This window comes from Mytilus trossulus, chromosome 5, assembly GCF_036588685.1.
Source record: "Mytilus trossulus isolate FHL-02 chromosome 5, PNRI_Mtr1.1.1.hap1, whole genome shotgun sequence".
Lineage (NCBI taxonomy): Eukaryota > Metazoa > Mollusca > Bivalvia > Mytilida > Mytilidae > Mytilus > Mytilus trossulus.
Genome location: NC_086377.1, coordinates 1225499 through 1238165, shown reverse-complemented (window position 1 = coordinate 1238165; position 12667 = coordinate 1225499). Strand labels below are relative to the sequence as shown.

The following is a 12667-nucleotide window of genomic DNA, read 5'->3' as shown; positions in this document are numbered from 1 at the left end:
AAATGGCTAAATATGTCAGTTTTATTAAATTTGTTCTAACGTCTTTAAAAAGCGCTGTTGAGTATGTTTTAAATTTGTCAAACTGTAGTGGTGTTATTGTTCTAAATATAGAAACCGAAAAACACGCCACAATATACGCGTATGCAGTTAAAAACCGACAAAATGTGGTTGATACGAAAACATATAACATACGAAAACATATGACACGACGATAATAGTGTCCTGTGAAAAAATGTCAATGGGGACAGTTTTTCATTGAAATTTGGTATTTAACAATGTCCATTGTCATGGAATGGTGTCCCTTAAAAGGACAGATTTTTACTGCCAACAATATGAAATAGTGTCCACTCACAGGACAAATTTTCATAGTAGTTCACTCTCGAGAGTTGCTATTAAATTGTGTCCTCCAAGGGAAGTAATACAAAGGTCATTAAACACAATCTAAGTATCTGATTGGTCAATCTCCAGCTGTGATGCAAGCATGAAATTATGTATAGTTCTCTGCTACAAACCTTTATAGTCAAAACTTTTTTAATAAATGGCTACAAACAACCCTAAATATTAAAACTAGAGAATTAGGAGCTATATGGATATATGTCTGGCTAGGCACTTGCGACCTAACATCTTATAACAAGAAATATATTTCAATCAACACCTACACTGATGAAACTATAGATCATCTGATAGATCACTACAATAAAATTATTGAATTAGTCCAACAATACGATAGCTGCAAAATAACAATACTTGAAACACCAGTATACTCAATCTACCGCTGGAACTGCCATCGTAAACACAAAACACCTGAAGAATTTAAAGAACAGGACAATATACTTACAGATCAAGTCATCAGATTAAACTTCAAAATCAAAGAACTAAATACCAACATAAATAGCCACTCTCCAAAATTTTCAAACGATTTACAGACAAAATCTAAATTTAAAAAAGGAGACCACAGAACATCAACAACCAGGACACAATACAACTATAACCTATACGCTGACGGAATCCACCCAGACAACCTTTTAGCGAAAACCTGGTTAAAGAAGATCGCTGAGCAAGCACAAATTAACTGTTGGTAATTGCTGTTGTTGTTTCAGTCAGCACGGGCTCTTCCGAGCTAAACTGAAGACCTCAACAGTAACCCAACATTTACAAAAGCTTGATACTCATAGAAAAATCTACAAGATGAAAATATTTACTTTGATAATAGCAGTGACCCTGATATATAACATTGGCCAATCCATCTTCAATGAAAAATCATGGGACCATCGTCACTTACTTACAAATCTATTAAACAACAAATGGTCATCAGCAGGCCGTAAACCAATGACATTACCTGTTAAGCCAAATAAGAACTATTCAATGGCAATACTAATTCTCCTCCTTGCAGGGGACATAGAGCAAAACCCGGGACCAAGAACAAAACAACAAAGTATCTACCCATGTGGACTTTGTGAACACCCAGTCACATGGAACTGCGAAGGAGTATGCTGTGATGACTGTAACATCTGGCATCACAAAACATGTATAGAACTATGTTCTGCAGACTACGACCTACTGCAAAGATCTAATGTACAATGGCTATGCTGTAAATGTGAAAGCATCAACGTTTCTACTTTCACTTTCCACAGTTACGAATTGAACACTTCAAACTATTATGATCCTTTAACCCACAACAGCACATTCGAATCAATTACGTCAAATGCATTCAGTCCACTTAAAACCAGCAGTCCAAAAGGAAATAATTCAATCAATAACAACACATCAAAGAGAAATAAGAGCAAAAACAGAACAAACAGCAGCAACGTATTCAACATACCAAAGAAACAAAACCTAAGAATCCTTACACTGAACTGTAGAAGCATCAAGGACAAGACATCTGAATTTTCAGCTGCAGTCAACTACATCAAACCTGACATCATCTGCGGCACAGAGTCTTGGCTGAAAGGTGAACATCCTGGAAAAAATCCAACTAAAGATGCAATTAAATCTAGCGAAGTTTTTCCAGAAAACTACACAGCCTACAGAAATGATCGAGGTACACTGGGAGGAGGTGTTTTCATCCTTGTACAAAACGACATTATTGCAATTGAAAAACCAGAGTTTGTAACAAAATGTGAGATAGAATGGGTAAAGATACAAATGAAAGACAAAAAAGATCTCACAATAGGCTCATTCTATATGCCACACAGAAACATGGAACACATAAAGGAATTAGACAAATCATTAGACCATATTTCAAACAAAAATCAAACCATCATGCTAACTGGAGATTTCAACTGCCCAGACATAAACTGGAACACCATGTCAGTAAACCAAAATGCACAAGACAAGGAAATCCAAATAGCTCTAATGGAAGTTATCATATCACACTCACTAACACAGATACATGAAACACCAACAAGAGGCAATAACTTACTGGACATAGTGCTGACTTCAAACCCGTCACTCATCAAAACATCCTCTAATGCTCCAGGAATATCTGACCACGATATGATTGTAACAGACTGCGACACAAAACCACATTATCAGAGTAAGAAGCCACGCAAATGCTACATATACTCCAAAGCAAAATGGGAAGATCTACACAAAGACCTGACTATCCTTTCAACCAACATCATTGAAATGTATCATTCAGGTGCCACAGTACAGGAATTATGGGACAAGTTCAAGACAGACCTTTATTCTAACCTTGACAACCATATACCATCAAAACTCATCCGATCTAAAACCAGTCTACCCTGGATCAATCATAAAATCAGGAAAATGTTTAAAAAGAAAACAAGGCTATACCAACAGGCAAAGAAAACCAACAACTGGGCCAACTACAGGCACTTCCAAAAAGAATGTAAGCGGCAAATCAGGAAAGCTGAGTATAACTACATTAATACCACAATCCTAGAAGGGCTAGAAAACAACAACTCAAAACCATTTTGGAAATATGTAAAATCAAGGAAACAGGACAACATAGGAATAGCACCCCTTAAAAGTAACGGCCACCTAATCAATGACAGCAAAGGGAAAGCAGAATTACTGATCAAACAATTCAGCTCAGTATTTACAAGAAATAAAGACAAAACTCTGCCAACAACATCAAAGCACATAAAAAGCACAATACCTCCTTTATACATAAATACAGATGGAGTCGAAAAGCTGCTGAAAAAACTGAATACATCCAAGGCATCAGGACCAGACGGCATACCAAACCGTATATTGAAAGAATGCTCAAAACAACTAGCACCTGGACTTACAATGATATTCCAAAATCCATCAACACTGGTACATTACCAAGAGACTGGCTAAATGCAAACATATCAAGTGTCTTCAAAAAGGGAGACAAACATGCACCAGAAAACTACAGACCAGTATCCTTAACATCTGTACCATGCAAGCTACTGGAACATATAATCTGTAGGCATATACTTAAACATCTAGAGAAGCACAGAGTACTTACATCACTAAACCATGGCTTCAGGTCAGGCTATTCCTGTGAAACCCAACTGCTAGTCACACTACACGACTTCATGAAAGCCTTTGACGCAGGAAAACAAATTGATGTAGCTATACTGGACTTCTCCAAAGCATTTGACACTGTGCCGCACAACAAACTACTGCACAAAATGAACGAATACGGTATAAGAGGACCACTAAACAAATGGTTGGAGATGTTCCTAACCCAAAGGAAAATGAAAGCTGTCGTAGATGGGGAGGAATCAGAAGAAGCTTCAGTTGACTCCGGTGTACCACAAGGTACAGTACTAGGACCTCTTCTCTTCCTCTGCCACATTAACGACCTTCCAGATTCAGTACAATCATCTGTCAGACTTTTCGCAGATGACTGCCTCCTGTACAGGAACATAAATAGTCAACATGACCACACACTCCTACAACGAGACCTCCAAAACCTAGAAGTATGGGCCACAAACTGGGGCATGCGCTTCAATGCAAAGAAGTGCTATATACTTAGCATTAAGAATAAAAGCCAGAAGATGTACAGCCTAGACGGACATGTACTACAACAAGTCCAACACAACCCATATCTAGGCTTACAAATATCAGAAGACCTAAAATGGACCACGCACATCTCAAATGTTGCCAAGAAAGCCAATTCGACACTCGGCTTTCTAAGAAGAAATCTACGCTTCTGCCCAAAAGATTGCAAAAAGACCGCATATATATCATTAGTACGATCAACTATGGAATATGGTGCCATAATATGGGACCCATATACACAACATGATATAAATCAATTGGAAAGAATACAACGCAGAGCAGCTAGATTCATCACAGGCGACTATAGGTCTAGAGAAGAGGGGTCGGTCACCAAAATGCTAGCCGAGTTAGAACTAGACAACCTACAAACAAGAAGAACAAGTCAACGGCTAGTATTTCTGTACAAAGTGGTTGAGGGGTTGGTCCCAGCTATTAATCCCGACGATTTTCTTGTTAAAAGTAAACCTAAGAGGAAAATCAAACCTAAAACATTTGACAATTTTGTATGTGCCAATATAGTGACAAATTCAGTGAAGAACAATTCTAAGGCACTAGATACTATTCCAAGCAACACCGATCCATATAAGAACTCTTTCTTCGTCAAGAGTGTACTACATTGGAACCAACTAGAGGATCGTATTGTATGCGCAGATACAGTTGAGAGCTTCAAGGCTGCTCTCCAACACCGCCAATAGGTGTCTCTCTCTCCCGTTGAGTAAAAGCCAGAATTGGTATCTTCAACGTATACATACAGATACAGATACAGATAGACTATAAAGGGGAAACAAGTCAGATTTCCCGCCAAAAATGTAAAAGCATAATCGGATTCGGACTATTTTCCGGAAATTTTCGACTTGCGGGTAAATAGTTGGGGAATTATATGGAAGTGGGATTTATGGATCAACAACCGACACCCCATAAGAAAGAGAGAGATATCAAATAACAAATCAGAAGAATTCATAAAAAATATAAAAAGTTGACATTAAAATCGTTGATTTCTATACTTGTGAAATTGAAAGAAAATCTGCACTGTAAGACCAGAGACATATATTGTATTATATGTCTCTGGTAAGACAAAGGAAAAGTAAGGCTATGTTACTGTTACTGTTACTGTTACTGGTATGTTCCTCCTATCTAAGGAGCACTCCCGAAGGATAAGAATATGAATATTTACATGTATATGAATATTTACAGGGACCTGTTAGTAGCACCATTACCCATATATAAAAGTCATCACTCTATACACAAGTTTTATGCCCTGATTACTAACGACACATTCTCAATATATACAATGTCTTTCACTTTAAATTTCAAAGTTCATTCTGATGTTAAGCATAATGCTCTTGTATATTTGATAAATTTGCAATCCAATCAAGCCTTGGTCTGATTTAATAAAGTTCGTTTTATATGAAGACTGTAACATAATGTTCTTGTAATAGCTTCAATATCTTTACAGATTGATTTCTTCAGTTTGAATAGTTCTTTAAACTTTGTTGCTGATGGATTAAGAATAAATAGTACAAGCAATCCTTGTTCCTCTACTCTGTTGAATGTTCCAACTGGTGTGTTGTTCTTCATGTAGGATTTAAGAACCGACAAATGTTTATCTCTCTCTATCTTTAATGCAGAACATGTTATCAGAAAGTGGTGGGTATCTTCACGGCTAGTTTCACATAGCAGGCACTTGTCACTTTCTCGACCTCTTGTGAATTTTTCTCTGTCTGATTGTAATGTGTAAGTTCTTGTGATTAACCTTGCTTTAATTTCGGCTTTTTTCACTTCGATAGTTGTATTTGGTACTAGCTGCCAGATTTGATGAGGCTTTCCAATAGGCTGTTGATTTATTTCAAGATATTGCATAGTGGTTTTATTTTCTTTCTCTACTAACCACTGTTTTTCCCAATGCATGTTTATTGCCTTTTTTACAGTCCTTTTCCAAATCTCTTTTGTTGGTTTATTGTTCATTATTTCTTGTGCCTTTGGTAGGCCATATTTATTCAAAATTTCTTTTAATCTATTTATAAAGTTGTTACTGTTTGGTAGTGACATGCATAGTTGCCTTTCTATGATCATAAATTCGATGCTAGCACTATCCTGAATAATGCCTCCGAAAAAAGTAAGGACAAGACGATCGATAGTTGACTGTATTGGCTCCACCCCAAGCATAACATATGTGGCGGCGTTTGCTGTTCTGTTTGGCAATCCCTGAATTTGTCTACAGACCTGTTGTTGGAGTCTTTCAAGCTTTAAAATGTCAGTTTTTGTATAATTCATGATCTCTATACCATACAAGCATCTTGGAATTGCATATGTTTGCCATACTTTCAGTGCTACTATAGGTGACATTCCTTTTCGTGCGTGAAGGCCTGGACCTAACATTGCATATACAGTTTTCCTTGCGGTTTTCAACCTATCCTCGATATTCAGCTTATTTTTGGAGTCTCTGACTAGTCCTAGATGTTTTGTTTCTGTCTTTTGATCTATAATGTCATTTCCAAGTTGAACAGAGAAGTTTTCACATTTTGTTGTTAATGGTACTAAATCAGACTTATTTGGATTTATTGTCACAAGATCTCTCTTTGTGCTATCATGTACAATATCTAATAGTGCTTGAATCTCATGTTGATTACTAGCTAACAGCGCTATATCGTCTGCGCAAGTTGGTGCTACGACGCTTATGTTGCCTATTTTTGCTCCTATATCAGCCCGATCCAAAGCATCTAATATGTTGTTGTTGTATCTTTTGTAGAGTATCGTGGAAAGTTTGGCTCCTTGTCTTACCCCTTGTCTCTGAATAAATTGATCTGACAGAGTATTATCCCATTTCACTTTAACTGCTACGTTTTTGTACATATTTCTAAGCAAAATCCAAATGTTGCCAGTTATGCCGTCATGGTAGAGTTTATTGAAGAGAATCTCATGGTCTAATTTGTCAAATGCTTTCTGAGCATCTAATGTCAGGAGGACAAGTTGTGCAAGTATTTCTTTGTAGAAATCTGCACTTTGGGTAACAATAAAGGCTGCATTGAGTGACGATGATTTTTCAGTAAATCCACGTTGAAGTTTACTTTGTTGTGGTAGAAGCTTGGGTTCTATTCTGTCCTTAAGTATACTTTCAATCAATGTGGAAAAGCAATTAGTCACTGTTATGCCTCTGTAGTTTTCAGGATATATGTCACAGGTTTTTGGTATAATTTTGCATATAACTTGAGCTCATTGAATAATATCTGTTTTTCTTTTATTTTCTAAAATATTACTGATTTCATTCTACGAGGTAATTTAACATTGGTTTGATGAATGATTTAAAAACAAATTGAGAGAATGTTTGTCGACGCTTTTATGTGCTTTAATAAATGATTAATAAATAAGTTTTATTCAGAGTCGGCGAGGTAAACAAACATAGACAAACATAAGCTTTGAACCGACGTATGAGACATTTTTAACAATACAACCCATAATAAACATGCAATAAATTTCAAGGCACAAACAGGAAGCACTAAAAGCAAATGAGCACCTATTTTGTAAGATTTATATCAATATTATTTCAGAAAAAAAAAATCAATGGCAAATTAGTCTTTCGATTTTCCGATACAGTTCAATGGACCAATTTAAGGAAATTCTGTGAGTACTGACATAGCCCAGATGTAAAAAGTGACCTTAACACGAGAGCTTATGTTTTAACTGTATCCAGAGACATATAATAATTAATATACTTGTATTATATAATATGTCTCTGCTGTATCGTATCGTTACGGAATATAAGACTTTGAATGTAAAAGTGTATTTGATTTCAATTGACCATAGATATAGGAAGATGTGGTGTGAGTGCCGACTATTTTCATTCAAAACTGCTGATCATTTCTGGAAACAAAATCCAATCTGTAACATGTGTAATAAAGGTAAACGGACAGAAAGTTACAGGACAAAAAGTCACAAAATTGGTAGGACAAAAAGTCACAAAGAATGTGTTAACAAATGTTTGAATATAATAAGAAAAATATCTTAAAATATTACTTTTCAATACATATATTCATATTAAAGTTAAGGAAATGTGTCATTATACTTGAAAAATGAAGATTTATTTAATTTTAGTTATGCAAAAGAAAGGTTGCTTGGCACCATGAAGCGCCTAGCCACTTTGACATCTTGTTTTTTTAACAATTATTTGATTTACTCTAATACTTTTTTGATAAAGGAGTAGGTCCAGTAAGACCCCTTTTTGGCCCCAAAATATAGCAGTTTTACAAAATTGTTAAAATGTAAACTTTTAGTTATTTATTGGACAGTAGAATGCTTCTGTTACATAAATATAGGCTGTTTTTAACAATACAATGCACCTATATCGGATAGTAGCACCATAAAATCATTCTAAATTACTGAAATCTTCACAATTCTAGCATTTTAGTTAAATTTTATACGGTTTTAGGTATAAAACGAAAGTGGCTGCATTCGTGTTCATCCTTAATATTGAAATGAAAGTTGTATTTTAGTATTATACATGACATATATAAAGGTTGAGGATGAACACGGATGCGGCCACTTTAATTTTTAACAAAAACCACCAGAAAAGTGACTATTTTCAGCATATTTGAAAGATTTTTCATATATGAGCTTGAATTGGATTGTTTTTTAATGACTAAATAAGTTAAAATCTTTCACATAAACTGATTGATTCAAATGAAATAGACACTTAAATGTTTAAAAAGTGGTCAAAATCTTACGTCAGATGAACCTGAAATTTAATGCCAAAATCGGTCCTTACCGGACATACTCCTTTTGTTTCCAAAGTAACATTTTAACAATAGTTCAAGAGAAATATTTTTGAAGAAATAAGCATTTTTTATTCAAGAAATTAGTCAGAAAAAATGAATTGTGACTCTTTGTCCTGACACTTTGTGTCCGTGACTTTTTGTCTGTCACTTTGTGTCCATGACTTTATGTCTGTCACTTTTTGTCCTCTGACTTTCTGTCCTACATTCGTGTAATAGCATTATCATATAACATTTTATTTTATTTTATTTTTGCATTGAAGTACTCCGTATATCGTTAACGCACGGAAAATGAAGAAAAAGTGCTTGCTTAATTCAGACGCTATTTCTTGATAAAGAAGAAATCAAATTCTATCCATATAGTTCATAAACATCGGTGCAGTTTGACAATATAATCGACCCCTCCCTCCCCCACAAAAAAACGAATACCACCGATTATAAACTTGAATTTACTTCTTTTACTTCCTCTAACCTGAACGGGCACCTGCGAATATCCTACCAAAGGTTACTTGTCGAAAATTATACACTTTTGAGTCAAAAGTACTTTATGTGAAAGTATCTTATTAGCATTGTTAGTTTGCTGTTTCATAAACTGTAAGTGGTACTTACGCAACATTTTTCTCACAGACGTTGGCTCCTCCTTTAGTTAATCCATGTACACCGCATACTAGGCAGAGTGATCCCACAAAAATGGTTGTCAGATACATTGTCATGCTATGTTGGAGATAAAAACCAAATATTTTAAAAGATAAAAGCACAAAAATACTGAGCTCCGAGGAAAATTCAAAAAGGAAAGTCCTTGATCAAATGGCCAAATCAAAAGCTCAAAAACATCAAACGATTGGATAATAACTTTCATATTCCTGACTTTTCACGTTACAGTTTGGCATGTTCTTATGTAGAAAATGGTGGATTAAACCTGGTTTTTAAGCTTTCTAAACCTCTCACTTGTATGACAGTCATATCATGTTCCAGTTATATTGACAACAATGTATGAATAAAACAAACAGACATAATAGGTAAATTTACACAGTTAATAGTTGATGGATGAGCAAAATCCAAGATTGCTGTAACTGTTATTGTATTCAGGTAATCAGTGGTTGATCCAGGGTGGGTGGGTGGGGGGTCCGGGGTTGGAACCCCCCCTTTTTGGAACGATAAATGCATTTGAATGGGGACATACAGTTGGACCCCACTTTTTATCATGGGTTAGGGACCCCCTTTTAAAATGGCTGGATCCGCCCCTGGTGATAGTGTTCTTAGCATAATGATTCGTGTTTTATCGTTCAGAAGTCGGGATAACATTGTAAAATAATAAAGTAGTTTATAACTTGACTTACGAAATATTGCCGTTGCCCTCAAGCGGAATATGTTTATTTTAATTTTTAATGCCATTCCCGATATATTGACCTAGGACGATGATTATATGTCGTTTTATACTTATTTTCAAAGTACTCATATTTGACTCCGAGCGCCGGATCCAGAAAATTTCAAAGAAAAGGGGGCACTGACTGGCATAAGAGGCGGACGCTCTAGTCATGTCTAAGCGATTCTCAGTATATTTGTTCTGCCTCAGAGGGGCCCTTACATCTACATCTCATTCCTTTATTGCCCCTCTTTATTTCATAAACTCGAATTCCCACTGAAATAATGAATATTTGAAATGAAATAAAGGAGGAAAATTTCTGCAAGTACTATTCACGAATATTCATATAAATTTTCTGATATACACATACATTGGACTATGTTTCATACTAATTCGTGCATGTTATGCGCACGTAAAACTTATTTAACTGAGACACTTTCTGCGTCTGTAACCATGTAGGTCTATCTTAAATGTTGTCGGTTATTGTGTGGTGTTGGTTGTGTGCTGTTGTTGTGTATTGTCGGTTATTGTGTTGTTGTTTGTTGGTTGTTGTTTGTTGCTTGGTTGTTGTGTGTTGGTTGTTGTGATCTGTGTCTTTAAAATTAAGAATGGAAATGATGAATGTGTCAAAGAGACAACAACCCGACCGAAGGGCAGACAACAGTTTTTGCTGTTTGGTGTGCTCTATTCAGGTCAACACCTCTCATGGGAGGATATTTTAAATAAATCAGGATATTTGGCAGGTCTAGAAAATTATGTTTTACACTAGTCATTTTGGGGACTTTTATAGCTTGTTTTTCGGCCCGTGTTGAAGACCATACCTTGACCTATAATGATTTAATTTTACAATTTAAACTGTGGCTTGGATGGAGAGTTGTCTCATTTGGGACTCATATCTTATCTTTATATATCAAAATAAATCATATAATCTAACTGCAATCAAATAGAGGATGAAATACATTTTCTTATTTTTTGCAAAAAATTTGAAAATTATAGAAAACAACTATTTTATAAACTCAATTTAAATTCACAAGATCTGTGCCCTGAAAAAGTTATGGAAACCATTATTAGTTTACTCAGAGACATATATACTGTATATATGTCTCTGGTTTACTTAACCCACAAAATATTGATGACACAAAAAATATATGCCATTACATACAATTATGCTTTGAATCTTTGTAATTTTATTCATTTAACCTTGATTTGATATTTTGTCATACATAATATATATTTATTTATGTGATGTAATATCATGTTAATGTGGGGGAAGACATCATTATACTTGTATTGATTTTCCTGATTTAATAAAAACTTGAAAAAACTTGAATTAGTGTCGATGCCGAATCGTTTTCATTTATTTAAGGATGTACTCAAGTAAGGTTAATTTTTTGAATTTGTGTCACATGTTCGAATTCCTTGGTGTTTTTCCATACGATACAATGTAAATTAGTTTGCCCCATAACACACATTTATTTTTTTCACATAACATTTAATAGCTCATGAAAGGTCATTTAACAAAATTTTAGCAGATTCTTGATTTTCTTTATTTTGATTTGAGACCCAAATAATAACAATGCAGTTATAAGGTAAAAGTCCGAGTCAGCCTTTTCCCGCCATTTTTAAAAAAATCAAATATCCCAAAAAGGAGTTCCATGACCTATGAATATGTTTAGCTTATTTTTATCCTTAATCAATGCTCGTCTTATTAATAGTATCAATTTCAAATTCTAGATTTGGTCAATTTCACCCAAGTACAGTCATCCTTAAGGTTTTTCCTCCAGAGTTTAATCGTTCAGTGATCATCCATGAAATATTAGCCACTGGACGTCAACAACAACAACCGATCGAATCAATACAGAGTTGTGTTATCTCTTTTCTATCTTTTGAATCTGTATCCTTTACAATTTATGCAAATTTATAGTTTTTCCCCTGGTTTACAATGTGTATTGCTATAAAACAATTCAGTGTTATCACGCCCACTTTTATTGTTTTATTATTATTAAGTATAAAAACGTATGGTATGTGTGCACCTGACGAAAGTTATTACAGAAGGAAATTAATTATACATAAATCGGTTTCTGACATTGCAATACAATAAAGTGGATCTTTTCATAAAAAGACGATTAAAATTTCCGGACCGTAAGTTACTATAGCAATGTGTATAAATATTACTCTAAAGTTTTTGGGAAAAGATCGAGTTGCTGGCATTATATATGCATTTTCACAAATGATGTCGGATATGTTCCTTACGTCGTAACTACAATCCCCTCACTTTTATGAATGTGAACTATCGAATAATACTATTTACCGCGCGCCCCATGTGGAGCAGTGTCTCACGCGGCTTACCCTTCCGGAGCACCTGAGATCACCCCTATTTTATGATGGGGTTCGTGTTGTTTATTTTTTAGTTTTCTATGTTGTGTCATGTGTACTATTGTGTCTGTTTGTCTTTTTCATTTTTAGCCATGGCAATGTCAGTTTATTTTCGATTAATGAGTTTGACTGTCCCTTTGGTATCTTTCGTCCCTCTTCT

At 35.1% G+C, this 12667-nt stretch overlaps 1 protein-coding gene across 1 annotated transcript in view; it reads right to left on the bottom strand.

The window, feature by feature from the left end:
- LOC134718446 (multiple epidermal growth factor-like domains protein 10) overlaps positions 1-9480 on the bottom strand; it is a 61605-nt gene extending 52125 nt beyond the window's left edge. Inside the window, exon 1 of the mRNA XM_063580964.1 lies at positions 9375-9480. Within this exon, the coding sequence (XP_063437034.1) occupies positions 9375-9478 (104 nt within the window). The 5' untranslated portion in view covers positions 9479-9480. The remainder of the gene's footprint in view (positions 1-9374) is intronic.
- Between the last annotated feature and the right edge of the window lie 3187 nt (positions 9481-12667).